Source organism: Mesoplodon bidens (genome assembly GCF_964165515.1).
Source record: "Mesoplodon bidens genome assembly, chromosome: 2".
NCBI lineage: Eukaryota > Metazoa > Chordata > Mammalia > Artiodactyla > Ziphiidae > Mesoplodon > Mesoplodon bidens.
In genome coordinates, this window is record NC_138177.1 from 78318749 (window position 1) to 78334730 (window position 15982).

A 15982-nucleotide genomic window follows, 5' to 3' on the forward strand; every position below is an offset into this window, starting at 1 on the left:
GAAGCCAGCTGGTCTTCAGGGCGTGGGCTGTATACAACTCTCTCTGAGCAGCCCTGCAGATGAGCCCCTGAATGTGCCTTGGCAGAGCTAGATGGGGATTAGGTGTCCCATCATGGGGGTAGGAGGAAAGGGGCAAAGGACAGGAAGGCTGTAACCCCCAGTGTGTCACACTGGACTCTTAACAGGTGAGGAGAGAAGAATGGCTTACTAGGCATCCCCTTCATTCCTCCAGCCCTCTCCCACTAGGCTTCACCTTGGACAGAGAGACAGATAAAAACATTTTATTTAAAAATATAAAACTGGCCTTGTTCCTCCTAACTGTTCGCACCCCCAATTATCTCCACAAAGAACTATAAATGGGTAGGGGCATGTGCACAGCTGTCTCAGCTCTAATGACTCCAGTCCTTCTTTCGACCCTCCTTTCTCCTTTTCATACAATTGAGACATTGGTCCTTTGTCCTTCCCCCAAGATATTAGAGGTGATACAATACCACAGGAGAGAGGGAAGGGAAGGGTAGAAAAGAGCTATCTGTTGTCACTCTCTATTCCTATCTCCAGGGACCAAACAGGTTATCTGGATTCTGAGCAAATGCTTTGCTTGTCCACAAAACCTAATAATAGGGGACAGCTACTCTCTGTGTCCTAAATCAAGAAAGATATGAATGTCCAGGATATTGTTTAGAGTCCTTCTTCAGTATATAGCCTCATCCATATTGTCATCACTGTCACCCCCAAAGTCCTCTCCATTGTCAAAATATGACATGATGTAATCAGTTTCCTGAAATAGAAAGAAAGAAAGGTATGTCGGCATGCTTTCAGCATTCTCCTTCATCCCTGTGTACCAGTCCCCTTCCCTCGCAATCACAGCATTCCAGGTCTATAGTGCACTCTGAGTTCAAGCTGTAGTTCACTCTTGAGAAGAGCCTAGGGACAGGTAAAGTGGAGGGCGCTATCCTTTGGAGGCACTATCTCCTTTGGCCCTCCAGCCTTCTGAAGTTGAGATCCCCAGAGCTTATGAGTGGAAGAAAGGGGGCCTGAGAATGAAAGGCGGTCCCCTTCACCTCTTCATGCTCTTCTTCATCATACTCCTCTTCTTCTTCCTCTTCCTTCTCTCCTTCTTCTTCTTTCTCCTCATCTTCCTCTGAAGTCACTTCTTCTTCCTTCTTCTCCAGGGTCTTATGTGAGGATGAATAGGAAGAGAAACTCAGCTCACAGAAGGGAAAAATTGAGGCACACATGGGCCAAAGGGGAAGAATGAATCTGGGGCCCAGGTGGTCTCTATGCGCATTTCTTCCTTACCTCTAGTTTCTGTATTGTTTCCTCCTTATCTTCTGTGGTCTTAGGGGGCCTCTTGGGGAGTAGAATGGTGGTCCCTGGTGAGAGGATCAAAAGGTGAACCATCAGAGCAAACTTCCTAGATCACTTTCTACCCCACCCTCTTGCACAGACCATGTCACTCTGCTGCCCTCATGTGGCCACCATGGCACCCAGCAACAATACTGGGTAGACTGGGTAGGTAGGAATTGGGAGGGCAGGCAAGACCACCAGCAGCCTTGGCCCTACAGCTGATGAAGGAAACCTCTCCTTTCCCTCCTTTTTCCAGATACACTCACGCTCCTTCTGTAGCTTCCGTACTCGGATCTTTAGCTCCCGGGGTAGACGTCGCCAATCTAGGAATAGCGGGAATGAAAAAGTCAGCAAGACTCTGCCCTGGGGTGTCCTATGAATGATGACTCTTTGAAAGGACAGGTAAGGATCAGGGTTAAGGGTGAGGAAGGAAGGGGCTGGGTCATAGTTGCTTGGAACAAAACTGTGGCTTGGATGCCTCCAGAGGAGTGTGGGCCATTTAATAGGTTTTTAGGTAGAGTCTGAGAGTGTTTTGGAGCACATCTAAGGCTCCTGAATAGGGTGAAGGTGGAGACAGAGGAGGGTGGGTAGGGTGGTGGCTTGTGGCTTGAGGCATCTCAAGCATTTGAAAGAAGGGAGGTCAATGAAAGGGCCCATCACCTACCAGGGTTCCAATCTATGGCGTTGTCAATCGGCCCTGACATCTGATATTTGTCTGAGTAACGCTCCACATCTGAGGGATCAGAGGTCAAGGGTCAAAGTTTTATCCTTTCAGAGCCCTAGAACAGGGTTCTTCCTGAGGTCCAGCCCTCTCAAAACTCAGAAATTGTCTTTTTCCTCACCCCAGACTCAGAGCCCAGGGGGTCAGCTTCCATGAGGACCTTCAACACTCTTCTAACCTGTCCTTTTGCCACCTCAAATTACAATGTTTTTGTTATCTCCCTTAACGCAAAGGCACGGCTATATTGACTGGTAGTGTGGTACGGTGGAAAGTATACTAGAGCAAGAAACGAGGGTTTCAGTGTTCTCTTTACTCCTCGTTAATGGGACTAACTTAGGCAAGTGTTTCATCTCTCTGAACTTTAGCTTCTAGGGCTTAGTAGGAAAGCACTGGTTGTCAATACACTGAAATACTGTACTTCCACACCAGTTGGTAAATATCCACTATCTCAGACCTCCCAAGTACACCCTGTTCTCCAGTCCCTCCTGGCTCCCTGACATCTCCATGATCCACAAACCAAAGGGGTAATATTTTAATTACAGGGCTTCTCAGAGACCCCTTTCTCAAGTTCTTCTGATTGGTTGGTACCTGCAATATCCAGATTGTTAAAAATTTTAATACATCTCCTCATTTATATCTGTAAAATGGGCATCTCAATACTTAACCTCCTACTGTCTAAGACTATTGTGAGACTCAAAACAAACCATGGATACCATAATGCATTTCAAATGCAGGGGTAATTACTGTGATCTCCCCAGTTAGGCAGTGAGCTTTCTGTGCCTCTTCTGGCCTCTCTGGGCCCCAGCGGTGCTAAGTACAAGGTACTACTTATGCAAGGCACTCAGAACATGACACTAGCATTCCAACTGACCTCTCTTGGGGACAGCAGGCCGGATGAAGTAAGGGAGCTGCCTCATGGCCCCTCGAAGCTCCTGCTTCAGTGCCAGGACATATTCCCCTTCCTCTCCTGAGGGCAGAGGCACTGGGCGGAACTCCAAGGGCTAAGGAGGCAGAGGCAATGGTCAATTCAGGGAGAAAATGCTGGAGTACAAATCTGGGAGGGCCTCTCCTCTCCGCACAATTCAATCCAATGCTCCCACTGAGCAGAGGACCAAGGCAAATGGGCGGAGCAACACAGCATTTTGAAAGCTGGGGAGCTGAGAATGTAAAAAGTGAGGGTAGACACTTCCTTGTCTGGAAAACATCCCATATAAGATGGGAGTATACAGACAGGGAGGGGCAAGATGAGGATGATTTTATGATGGCTCAGGAGGAATCCAGGATCATACACAGTCGGCCAGGGGCATATGGGAGTCTTGGGAAAGGAGGGCAGACACTCACAGGGAAGAGTGGAGAAGGCTGCAGGGTGGGTGGGGGCAAAGCATCCCCCTTCCCAATGCCCACAGCCTCCATGCTGAAGGTCAACTGGCCACGGCCACGACCCCGGCCCCCACCCCGGCTGGCCATGATGGAGGGGGCCTGGGGATTCAGACATCCAATAGGAAAAACCTGATAAAGACAAAAACACAGAGAAGAAGTACAGTAGAACAGACAGGAAGCCAGGGAGGTACAAGACACTCAATCTTTTCTCCCAGAGACCTGAAAAGCCAGTTTAATTCAACAAATTTTGAGAAGGCATAGTGCCAAGCAAGGTATTTCTAAAAATATAAAATATGGATGAGACACGGTTCCAACAGGACAGATAATTGCAATATGGTGTGACTGTAGCACAAAGAGGAAAGTGACTAGACCCTTGGATAAAACTTTCCTACGCCCCTAAGTTAATTTGATGCTTATCACCATCTGCATATCTACATATGATCTTTGAATTCTTTCTCTCCCTCACTTTCCAAACCCAACCAGGCCTAAACTCAATCTAATGCAATGCATTTCAGCAAAACATTTATTAAGCATCTACCATGAAAAAGGTAGTGTGCCAGACACTGGGAGGGAACAGGAATGAGTCATCAGTCTCATTGTCATTTGATTGAGGGTGGGGATGTATGTGATAAGAGCCATTACAATCAAGTTGATCTTTTTAAACACCACCTGGAAACACAGAATCTTAGAATGGAAGGACCCATGGAGTCTTCTAGCCCAAACACCCTCCCAGTAGAGTACTACCCTCTGTAAGTTGTTGGTCATTCAGCTTCTGGTGGCATTTTCCTAAAGAGAGGGTGTCCATTTTCCTCCAAGGCAGCCCATTCCACTGTGATCAACTGTGATGAACTCAAAGTTCCTCCTGCTACCATAACTGAACTTTGCCTCTTGTCATCATTTTTGAGAAGCCAGTCAGATAGCATGGGGGATAAAGAAAGTCATCAAATGAAAATGAAACTTGAAGAAAATGAAATCCCAGTAGCAGGGAAGATACCTAGCGCCCAGATCTTGGCTCCTAACACCATTTTCCAATAAAAGGAACCAGGGCTTCTTGGAGAAATGGCCGATTCTAGGACTGGGGCAGGAAATATACAAGATGAGACTGAAGCATCTTGTAGTGCCAGAAAGTAAGAAAGCACTCAAAAAAACAGCACACACATTGATGGCGCTGTGTCAAAGGGGCATAAGAGTCGACTGAAAGAGCTCCCAATGGTCAAAGCCTGAACAATTTGAGCAATAAAGTAGTATTGGATTATAACACCAAAGTATAAAATAAATATCCAAGAGACCATACTGATATAAATAAACGTTTGAACAAATGAATACATGGTAGAGAAAAAACAAATTTCTTATGCAGTATTCCAAAAAAATTATGTAGATTCCACCCTAAAAAGGGAGAGTGTAATTCCCCACTCCTTAAGTATGGCCTGTGTATAGGGAATTTTGTCCAAAACAATTTTGGAAAGGTGGAGGGAGTAACTTTACAGTGTAGAAACTGAACAAGCATTACTTCAGTCAGATGAGCAAGGTTTCAACATGAACAAAATTAAATCATAGTGGTAATATGTACCCTTAATATGATGTGATATCCTCTTCTCCCAAACTGATAACCCCAGTCTAATCAGGAGAAAAAAGCCAACAAATTCCAAAAGAGGAGCATCCTATAATATATCCGACCAGTGCTCTTCAAAACTGTCAAGGTCATCAAAAACAAGGAAAGTTCACACTTCCATTGTAAAAGAGAGAGAGCTGTCCTAGTGGTGACCTTCATAAAAACAAAGAAAACCATTCCTTTTGTTTTCTAATTATAGAAGTAGTATATATTTATTCTAGAAAACTTGGAAAAACATAAAGGTATATATAAAAATACCTATTATTTCATGACCATGATGTAGTAATAATCATTATTAGTATTTGCTTATGTATCCTTTCAATTTCAGTTATGTATGTATACATACATATACATATATGTTTGTGCATGTAAGTATATGTATGTATAGACATATTCAATACATAATAGGGCCATGATAACTAAATGTAATGTGGTATCCTGGATGGGATCCTGGAACAGAAAAAGAGCATTAGGTAAAACTAAGGAACTCCAAATCAAGTATGGACCTTGAATAATAATAATGTATCAATATTTGTTCATTAATTGTAACAAATATACCATATTAATATATGACATTAATAATAGGGGAAACTGGTGCCAGGGCATATGGAAACTTTTGGTACTATCTGCTCAGTTTTTCTGTAAATCTAAAACTGTTTTGAGAAATAAATTTTCTTAACAAAAAAAAGCAAGAAACTTGAGTAGGAATTCAAAATTCACAGTTTCTCAGACATACCTTGTCTTTCATTACCCTGACAGTTTTAAGGAGTACTGGTTAGGTGTATTATAGGATGTTCCTCTGTTTGAATTTTTCTGATGTTTTTCTCTTGATTAGACTGGGGTTGTGTGTTTCAGGGAGGAAGATCACAGAGATAAAGAGCCATTTTCATCACATCATATTAAGGGTACATACTAACAATATGTTAGCTATGGAGCAATAAGAGACAATATAGTATAGAATTATGATCTCTTAAATTAGTGATTCATAATATAATTCCTCCCACGGAAAGCTAAGAGGACTGGGATGGTGAGGGGAGGCTTTAGGAATCACAAGGTCTCAAGTTTGGAACAGACCTTAGATATCATGTATTCATTCATTCATTCTTTCAACAAATATTTATTGAGCATCTACCATATGCCAGACGTAATGCTAGACAATGGGGATCATATTGAATCCTCTACTTTAGACCTGCATCCTTCCTTTGATAAACCATATTTAGTAAATTGTTATCCACCTTCAACTTAAACTTTTTAGTAAGAGAACTCCCTCTCTCACTTTGCAGGTCATTCCATTTTTGGATATTTGTTCTTCAATCAATATTCAACAAATAAATCAAGAAATACATGGCTCAACAAGATGCACTGCACTAAAGATTAGTTAGGGGGAAAAAAGATTTTAAAATATGTACAAGGTAATCTGTTTTGTCAAACAGATACACTCACCCAGATGTATGAATTAAAAAGTTGTTCTTGAAGGATATACAATAAAAATTAACATTGGTTAATTGGAGGTGATGGGGTTTTGGTTTTTTTTGATGATGTGTATTTTATGGTTTTTTTTTTTTCCTGTACTGAATAGGTGCTGCTTTTGTAATAAGAAAAAAATATTCATTAAAAAAATTAAAAATATAGTAAAACAGCATAGTAGATGAGATTAATAATATGCAGCAGGAAGGAGAGGTGGGAAAATGTGTGCCTGAGGAATTTGGAAAGTTTCAAGTCCAAGTGCCAAGAAAAATGTCAGGAAAAGATGGCTGTTAGTTAATAGATTAAACTGTGATCTGACTTAAAGAACATATTAGAGGAGAGAGGATGTCTTACGGACACTAGAGAAGTAGTAAGAATTTGCCACCATGTCTTCAGGCCCTTTCAAGGGAAAAGACACTCTAACTAGCCAGCTTAGATGTCTTTCCACTGATAGATACAGTTCTAGCAGTGGACACAGGAGCTGTTTTGACTGCAAAGCAGTGAGGAGTTAAGAAAAGGCCATGAGCTTTCAGGTTAGACAAATCTAACTCCATTTCCACATACTAACCAAGTGACCCTCAAGGATGTGGGGTAAAACGAAGACAAAATTTTAGTTAATTAAGGCACTAAACTGGTTGGGAAACTGTAAACTATCTGTACCCCACTCAGCTCAGGAATCTACAATGAGTCTCTTCTATTTAAGATTGTGATTGAGTCTAAATTCTTGAAGATGTTTAAGGTTTCCCATAACCTCGTCCCAGACTGCTCCTCCATAAACATCAACCCTCCCTAGTGTTTACCCCTGTACTCTCCTTCCCCTGCAAACAACAACATCTCATATACATTATACTCATTCCCAATTAAGCATAACTGTGTGATGTGGTGGAAGTCACTATGAAGCAGGTTTCAACAGAATATACAGAAAAACAATTACATCAAATTTAAGGAAGGCAGTACATGTAGTGGTTAAGAACATGGATTTGAATCCCAGTTCAGTCATTTTCTAGCTATACAACCTTCAGTAATTTATTTAATAACTGTAAACCTGTTTCCTTATCTGTAAAATGGGAATAATAATAATTAAAAAACCATCTAAATTCATTCAATGAATACTTACTGAGTTCTTATTAAGTGCCAGGCACTGTTCTAAGTGCTAGGGATGGATCAGTGAGCAAAATGGACAAAAAACTCCTGCACCCATGGAGTTTAAATGGAGCTTACATTCTAGTGGCGTTCTCAGTATACAAATGTTTCAAGCCATGAGACTGGGTGAGATTCCTAAAGGAGTGGATGTGAAGAGAGAAAAGAAGAGGTCCAGGGACTGAGGTCTGGAGCACTCTAATGTTTACAGTTTGCTATATTTGTAATAAATAAGACAAGGAGTTAACACTCATATTAGAACTCATGGAAATCCAAACGAAAAAAAAATCATCCCAATAGAATAAATGTGCAAAGAACATGAATAGAATAAATGTGCAAATAGGCAATTAAGAAAAGAATAGCCAATAAAACCATTCTTTACCTATCAAATTGACAAAGATTTAAGAAATAATCAGGCTGGGCTTGCCTGGTAGTGCAGTGGTTGAGAGTCCGCCTGCCGATGCAGGGGACACGGGTTCGTGCCCCGGTCCGGGAGGATCCCACATGCTGCGGAGCGGCTAGGCCCATGAGCCATGGCCGCTGAGCCTGCGCGTCCGGAGCCTGTGCTCCACAACGAGAGAGGCCACAACAGTGAGAGGCCCGTGCACCGCAAAAAAAAAAAAAATCAGGCTGCCATGGGTTTTTTTGAGATGGACACTCTCACACCTTACTGGAAGGACTATAAACACAGTCTTTTGGGGGAGCAATTTGACCACTTGAATCTACAGCCTTTTAAAAGTTCATATCCTCAACCCAGTAATCCCACTTTAAACACTTATCCTAAAGAAATCATCAGATATATAGTCAGAGATATAAGTAAAAGCATGTTTATCAAAGAGCTATCCATGGTTGCACAAATTCTGAAATAACCTAAATGGTCCAACAAAAAAAATGAATGGTTAAAAAAAATCAAACATCCATCTTAGACTATTATGTAGACATAATAATTATTTCAAATAATATTTAAAGGCAGAAAATGTTCACAATATAATGTAAAGTGGGGGAAGCATGATATAAAGTTGTATTTGTTGTATGGCCCTATGTGTGTAATATACACACAAACACACAGATTTATACATATGTATACAAGCAGAAAATAAATTGAAAGGATACATATTAAAATAATAACACTATATCACGGTCATGAAATAATAGATACTTTATACCTTTATGTATTTCCAAGTTTTCTAGGATAAATGTATATTACTTCTATAATCAGAAAACAAAAGGGATGATTTTCTTTATCTTTAAGAATGTTACCACTAGGACAGCTCTTCCTCTTTACAGTGGAAATGTGGAATGCATTTTGTTGAGCCACGTATTTGTTTTATTTGTTAGATACTGATTGAAGAACAAAGTGAGATAGGAAGTTCTCTTACTAAGAAGTTTAAACTGAAGCTGGATAACCATTTACTAAATATGGTTTATCAAAGGAAGGATGCATATCTAAAGTAGAGGATTCACTATGATCCCCATTGTCTAGCATTATGTCTGGTGTATAGTAGATGCTCAATAAATATTTGCTTAAAAATGAATGAATGAATGAATATATGATTTCTAAGGTCTGTTCCAAACTTAAGACTTTGTGACTCCTAAAGCCTCCCCTCACCATCCCAGTCCTCCTAGCTTTCTCCCTTCTCTGGACTGTGGGAGCAATTATATTATGAACCACTAATTTAAGAGGTCATAATTATATACTGCATTTTATTTTGTTTTATCTTTTATTAATTTTCCCCTAATTACATCAGGAGTTTAAATTCTTCCTCCCCAATTAATTCCATCCAATTAACCTTTATTGGGCACTGTGCATTAAATATTAGAACCTGCCCTACAAAACCTTATATTCTAAAAAGAATAGAAACATTAAAGAGGGATAGAGCACTAAGTGCTCCAACAGAGGTATGCCTAAAATGCTATCGTCAGACTGGGGAACAATTAATTCTGCAAAAAAAGGTGAACCAGGAAAGCTACAGGTAAAGGTAACATTTCATCAGAGTCTTGATAGATAACAGGAGTTTGTCAGGCTCTTAACAGTAATAGATTTAGGGGAAGCTGACGCCATAGCAAAGAGTCAGAGGTACCAGAGTGAGTCTTTCACTTTCTCCTTTAATATATCTCCCCTTTGCGCGAAAGAAAACTACGGTTCTCTGGTACAAAATCAACAGAGCAATGGGAGCCCAGAGGAAAAGGGTAGGGAACTAGAAGGGGGCTGATCCAACAGGCTGCCGGAAAGCGTTGTCTATCTATCTAGCAGCTTGGCCCTGGTAAACTAGTTCGGAAGGTGTGGAACGGAACCAGGTCAGAGCCACCAAGTCGGGGCCTTACCTGCTGCCCCTCCCCCACGCGGAAAACACGCCGCAGCCAACTTGAAATTTGCTGGTCTTCCTCAAGCTGTCGGCGTTCTAGGTCCGCCTCCTAGAGCTCCCCATTGGTGAGTTCTCCCGGCCAATCTTGGAGAAGCCGAGGAGGGAGGTCCGCCCACTTGAAGCTGAGGAGGGGAGGGAGGGAGAGACTTCGCCGGAACTCAGGCTAGAGAAGCCGGGTGAGGAGGCAGATGGAGCTGCAGAATCAACTAGGGGTCAGTCATTTCACACCTCATCTCAGATGGAGGATCCCCCTGGCTAGCGACAGTTCACAGAGGGAACCTGACTCTCACATCTCACCGAGGGACTCTGTTGACGGAGCTTCCACAGAGAAATGAACCTCTGTGAAACCTGCTTCCTAGGGGTCGTTCTTTTTGTGACTCTGTCTTCACACTGGGCCTCTCCTCCGTTACTCCAACCTTCCCTTCGATCCTGCACTGCCTCCCTCCAGCACCACCAATGAATATTTCTTTTCTAGAAAAATATTTTCCTGTGGGTTGCTGTCATGTCTGTGAGAAGATGGAAAGAGGGTTTGGGAAAGGAAGGATTTGGAATCAGATAACCAGAGGTGAGGAGACAGGGAAGGAATCCAGTGTTTTCTGCATTTCCCACTGCCTTCCAGTTCCTCCTAGCCCTTGGTAAAAGGGGGCACGGTGGGAGTAGGAGTCCCACTTTCGCAAAAAACAGAGGGAAAGAGTTCAGAGTAGAGATAGAATCTAGGAGTTCGTCAAGAACAATAACCCAGACGTCAGAGAAAATGGCCCTGGGAGTGAAGCCTCTGGACTGGGAAGGCTGTAGGTGGAGTGGCAAGCACCAAGTCTTTGGAATAGGACAGAAACAGAGCTGTGAGGCTTTGGAGAACTTGCTTAACTTTACTAAGTCTCAGTTTCTTCATCTATAACAAGAAAATAATTCCTACTTTATAGTGTTGTTGTGAGGATTGGAGATAATGTATGTAAAGTACTTGGCACATGGTTGGTTTCCAATAAATGGCAGCTACTAAAAATGAGTAGCTTCCCTGCAAATATTTCTCTCTCCCCCTTCTCCAGGAACATTGTATCTTGTGTCTGGTGGCCTCCAGCCTCTGAATTACCTCAGGTGAGTTTTCCAAATCCTTAGGATTTTTTCCTCACTCCCCCTCCCACTCCCCCTGATGCCTTCCAGCTGGACACAAACTCATTCCTAAAATATGCAGATGGAAGCTATGGTAACCATGGAGACAGGGCAGATGGTGAGGAGAGGCAGAGACAGACAGTGAGAGAAACCGACTGCTACGGACAGGGAGAAGAAGACTTTAAGGAGCGATTCAAACAGAGACCTTTAAGCGAGATGGAAAAATAATGATTCTAAGCAAGACTGAGAGTAAAGAGATGCAATGAGAGAGGATGTGTTACAAGGTTCACTCTTCTCTGCCCCTTTTCTATCTCTCTCCTTCCCACCCCTCCAAGAATATGGAGAGGAGACAACTGGGAATGCCCCTTGCTGTATCTAAAAATGACCCCAGATATCCAATCTCCTCATACTTATCTAAGAGGTGTGTACAAGGGAGCTGAGGTCCAAGTTTATTTGTGGTACATGTTCCGTTTTGGGGGAGGTGGAATGAAGATGTATCGCTGTGTGACTCCAGCTCCCCTTGACATTTAAACTACGAGAAGGCAGCCACAACTCTTGCCTTTCTCTGCACAGTAAGGACCCCGGCTGTGGATCGCCATCGCCTCTCTCCACCCCTCTGCACAGTGTGCCATGTGCTGTGTGTAGCAGGTCAGATCTGGCGCACAGGCGCGCATCAACACACCAAGCTCGGAGAATGGGGATCTGCTGAAGCTCAACGAAGAACTGGGATGGTCCCAGTCTGGGTCGCGGAGGAGTCTCCTAAGGAACACTTAGGTTTGTTGTGACTGAGGGGAGGTCGGCTAAGCAAGGGAAGTCAGGATTGGAGCCTCTAGCTTTTGAGGGTTTATGTGTGCATGGGTGGGGTAACGGTTTGGTGCCCGACGCCCCCACCCTCAGAGACTAGGCTATAAATAGAGAGGCAGAGCTCCGCCCCCCCCCCCCCCCAGCTTCTCTCCTCCCGAGCCGGCGCTGTGCCCGGGGCGCACCGGGAGGAGGGACCAGGATTCTGTGCCCGGGCGCAGATACTGACACCCAGGGAATCCGGGTGCCCACCCCCACGCCATGTGGGCCCCCAGGAACCCGGCTCCGCCACCCCAGCTGCCCCATGGCCCTGGCCTCAGTCCTGGCCCGGAGGAGATTCTGCGGACTTACAGGTATCTATTTGGGTGCACAGCCTGGGAAGGGGAAAGAGCAAGGAGTGATGGGGAATGTAGCAGGGGCAAAAGAAACCCGCAATTCTCCCCCCACCCGTTTTAGGTCCCAAACGCAAGCTGCCTCCCTCCCCCCATTCAGTTTGTGGGGCTGTGGCAACCTAAAAGAGGTTAGGAATGGGACTGTGTGTGAATGTATGGGTGCATGTGTGTCGGGGGGTGGCGTTCAGCATCCTAGGAAGGGGGATTCCAAGTACGGATAAGAAAAGGGGGATGCTGGAAAGGTCTGATAAGCCATGGGGTGAGGGTGGCGGTGCGGATATCCCTGCGCGTGCACGTACGCATTTGCACTGGCGCTCGTACTTCAGTGCGGGTGCACCCTTCCCACCTCCTCAGGCATGCGCTGGGGGGATGGGGGCGGCTCAAGGCAGGAGTTAGAAGAAGGACTGTGTGCAGTGCCGGGGAGATCTCCCCCGCCCCACGCCGGTCCTTCCGCCAGTGCCTCAGTTTCCCTGCCTGAATCAGTAAATAAGATCTTTCTCTTTTTTGCAGGGATTGGCTTCGCCACTGAGCCTTCGGGCCTCTGCCAACCACCACCCCCGCTCCCCTAGCCATCCTCGGCAGGTCCCAGTCCCGGCTCCATCCGTGCTTTCGCCCCAGCGGCAGCTATGCTGCACACCGAGGGCCACGCTCTTCTTCGGGCCGTGGGTCAGGGTAAGCTACGCTTGGCCCGTTTGCTTCTGGAGGGGGGCGCCTACGTGAATGAGGGTGATGCCCAAGGGGAGACTGCGCTAATGGCGGCCTGTCGGGCCCGCTACGACGACCCCCAGAACAAGGCGCGCATGGTACGCTACCTTCTGGAGCAAGGCGCGGACCCCAACATCGCAGATCGCCTAGGGCGCACGGCGCTTATGCACGCTTGCGCCGGCGGCGGGGGCGCAGCGGTGGCCTCCCTGCTCCTTGCCCATGGCGCAGACCCTTCAGTCCGAGATCACGCTGGCGCCTCGGCGCTTGTCCACGCCCTGGACCGCGGGGATCGCGAGACCCTTGCCACGCTGCTGGACGCCTGTAAGGCCAAGGGCACGGAGGTCATCATCATCACCACCGACACCTCGCCCTCGGGCACCAAGAAGACCCGGCAGTATCTCAATTCCCCACCGTCCCCGGGGGTGGAGGACCCCGCTCCCGCTCCTCCTAGCCCGGGGGTCTGCACGTCGCCGTCGGAAATCCAACTGCAGACTGCAGGAGTAGGAGGACAGGGATTGTTATCCCCTCGCGCCCAGGAAGAAGAGGAGAAGCGGGACGTATTTGAATTCCCTCTTCCTAAGCCCCCTGATGACCCCTCCCCTTCTGAGCCACTCCCCAAACCACCCCGTCATCCTCCAAAACCACTCAAAAGGCTCAACTCCGAGCCTTGGGGCCTAGTGGCCCCTCCTCAACCGGTCCCTCCTGCCGAAGGGAGGCCGGGGATTGAGCGGCTGACCACCGAATTCAACGGCCTGACCCTGACAGGTCGACCGCGTCTTTCCAGGCGTCATAGCACTGAAGGCCCAGAGGACCCGCCCCCGTGGGCGGAGAAAGTGACGGGTGGGGGTCCTCTCTCGCGCCGAAACACAGCGCCAGAAGCTCAGGAGCCTGGCCCCCCTTCAGGGCTGAGGCAGAAACTGAGCCGCATGGAACCGGTGGAGCTCGATATCCCCGGAAATCTTTGCCCCGACTCGCCGGAGTGCAGCCGCCCGTCCCTGGAGCGCCGCAGATACAGCGCCTCCCCGCTGACCCTCCCTCCAGCCGGCTCTGTTCCCTCCCCGCGCCAGTCCCAGGAGAGTCTGCCTGGGGCTGTGTCTCCGCTGAGCGGGCGGAGGCGGAGTCCGGGGTTGCTGGAGCGGAGGGGCTCGGGGACGTTGCTTCTGGACCACATCGCGCAAACACGGCCTGGTTTCCTGCCCCCGCTCAATGTCAGTCCCCACCCTCCCATCCCCGACATTCGCCCCCAACCCGGAGGTCGGGCGCCTTCGCTGCCCGCCCCTCCCCAGGCGGGGGCGCCAGGCTCTCCCAGGACCAAGCGCAAGTTGGTGAGGCGCCACTCCATGCAGACTGAGCAGATCCGCCTGCTAGGGGGCTTCCAGAGTCTAGGCGGGCCAGGGGAGCCTGGGCGCTGAGAGGAGTGAGAGGAGCCAAGGAGGGTGGGGATCAAGACCTTGGGAAGGGTGGGTGGAAGAACCAGCTCACACACACACCTCGGACATAGGGGTCTGTTGCATGTGCTCATGGGCTCGGCGCACGCACACATGGGTAAACATGTGTCTACAAGCACAGTACTCGCACTTGCAGGGAAGGGTAAGTACTCTTATTTATTGGTCATATAGACACATGCACTCATGCCGTGGCCACTTCACATGCATATGGGAATTACTCACACACAGGACCATTTGTGCTAGGGCCCCAAAAGGGTCCCAAGCTCACTCGCATTTGTTCAGAAGCGTTAGGGAGCCCCTACTTACGGGTAGTCTCCAATTTCTTTGACCTCCTGCAATAGTAACCCCTTGCTTTCCATGTATGCCCTGCAACACAGCCCACTCATGATTTTGGACACTCTACCCTCTTCGTGAATATCCCACCCCATTCTGCAGGTCTTGCTTCTCTCTCCAGGCTTGGCTCCTTGTTCACACCCTGCTTCCAGCCCTAACCACTTTTCAGGATATCTTCTTCACTCTCCTTGGGAATTTCCTGCAGCAATCCCCAGCCTCAGTTCTGCTGCTGCCCTTCCTGCTCTCAGCTTTACTTCTCAGCTTCCTGCTTTTTCTTCCCATCCTGTTCCCCCAACTAATACAACAGGTTGTCTCATTTTTCCAGGAGGTGGGTCATGGGCTCTAAGCTGCTGTTCTGTCTGTCTGAGCTTATGAACACCCCCACAGGTAGAAGTGGGGAGTAACCCTAAATCACTCCTCTCTCCACTTGACATATCAAATAAATGTGTTCAGAAGTCTCTGTTTGGTCACTTCTGCTGGGGGTGGAGGGTGTGGGGAATGAGGAATAGGGAGGGAGGGTGATGCTGACTATAGCTATAATGATCTAGGGGATACTTCGAGGTTCCAGCCACCTTCTTTCCAGGAGACCAACTGTGGTTGTAGAAGAAAAGGCAAGTGTCCCATGTCCTGAAGGTTTTAAGCCATCTGATAGATTTTCATTTCCCTCAGTCTCCCCTATGTCCATCCTCAAATTCTTTAACTTAAGATTCCTACAAAGAATCCCTCCCTCCACCATCAGCAGATATATCCCAATAGATTAACTGTCCCTCTTTCAAGCTTCCTATGTCTTGACCACTCACAGTTTTTCCTTGGGGGCCTAACTTTTATCTCACCAGGTGCATTTCATCCATTTTCTTCTACTTCTTGCTTCTGTTTCTGCATCCTTGAGTTCTGAGCCACTGTAGGGTGGAGAGAGAGAGAGTGAGAGAGGAATCGTATAATCTCGCCTAGGTAAAAATGGTATGATAGTCAACTGACAAACAGGGTGTGTGTGTGTATGTGTGTGTGTGTGTGTATGCGCGTGTGTGTGCATGTAAGAGTAATTGGAGGAACCCAGCCTGACAGGTACCTGTGAACGAAGGTACCTGTCTTAATCTGTCCCCCTGGACCTTTCAGCTTGCTGGTTTTCTTCCTATAATCTAACTCTTCCTTGCTCTAAT

At 46.6% G+C, this 15982-nt stretch overlaps 2 protein-coding genes across 4 annotated transcripts; one reads left to right on the forward strand and one right to left on the reverse strand.

Moving 5' to 3' along the window:
- Positions 1 to 265: 265 nt before the first annotated feature.
- Positions 266 to 10065, reverse strand: POLR3GL (RNA polymerase III subunit GL). Of its 2 annotated transcripts, XM_081224073.1 has the most exons (8): positions 9993 to 10065; positions 3410 to 3577; positions 2940 to 3069; positions 2012 to 2080; positions 1614 to 1670; positions 1300 to 1373; positions 1062 to 1175; positions 266 to 778 (listed from the first exon to the last, which is right to left on the reverse strand). In XM_081224073.1, exons 2-8 carry the CDS (start codon positions 3533 to 3535, stop codon positions 692 to 694), a joined length of 657 nt encoding a protein of 218 aa, XP_081080199.1. In that variant the 5' UTR covers positions 3536 to 3577; positions 9993 to 10065; the 3' UTR covers positions 266 to 691. The 2 variants fall into 2 exon arrangements, with proteins under 2 accessions (XP_081080199.1, XP_081080200.1); XM_081224074.1 differs by lacking the exon at positions 3410 to 3577 and having other exon boundaries at positions 9993 to 10056.
- A 1716-nt stretch (positions 10066 to 11781) lies between these two features.
- Positions 11782 to 15354, forward strand: ANKRD34A (ankyrin repeat domain 34A). Of its 2 annotated transcripts, none has more exons than XM_081223816.1 (3): positions 11782 to 11917; positions 12166 to 12297; positions 12847 to 15354. In XM_081223816.1, the coding sequence occupies exon 3, from the start codon at positions 12963 to 12965 to the stop codon at positions 14451 to 14453; it is 1491 nt and encodes a 496-aa protein (XP_081079942.1). In that variant the 5' UTR covers positions 11782 to 11917; positions 12166 to 12297; positions 12847 to 12962; the 3' UTR covers positions 14454 to 15354. The 2 variants fall into 2 exon arrangements, with proteins under 2 accessions (XP_081079942.1, XP_081079941.1); XM_081223815.1 differs by lacking the exon at positions 11782 to 11917 and adding an exon at positions 12401 to 12464 and having other exon boundaries at positions 12107 to 12297.
- The last annotated feature ends 628 nt before the right edge of the window (positions 15355 to 15982 follow it).

Bases quoted from the DNA above. Each gene is read 5' to 3' on its own strand.
- ANKRD34A (XM_081223816.1), top strand. From the start codon at position 12,963: ATGCTGCACACCGAGGGCCACGCTCTTCTTCGGGCCGTGGGTCAGGGT.
- POLR3GL (XM_081224073.1), bottom strand. From the start codon at position 3,535: ATGGCCAGCCGGGGTGGGGGCCGGGGTCGTGGCCGTGGCCAGTTGACC. The intron at 3,070-3,409 runs GTGAGTGTCTGC...CTGCCTCCTTAG, and splicing joins AGCCTTCTCCACTCTTCCCT to CCCTTGGAGTTCCGCCCAGT. The intron at 1,176-1,299 runs GTAAGGAAGAAA...TCCTCACATAAG, and splicing joins AAACAATACAGAAACTAGAG to ACCCTGGAGAAGAAGGAAGA.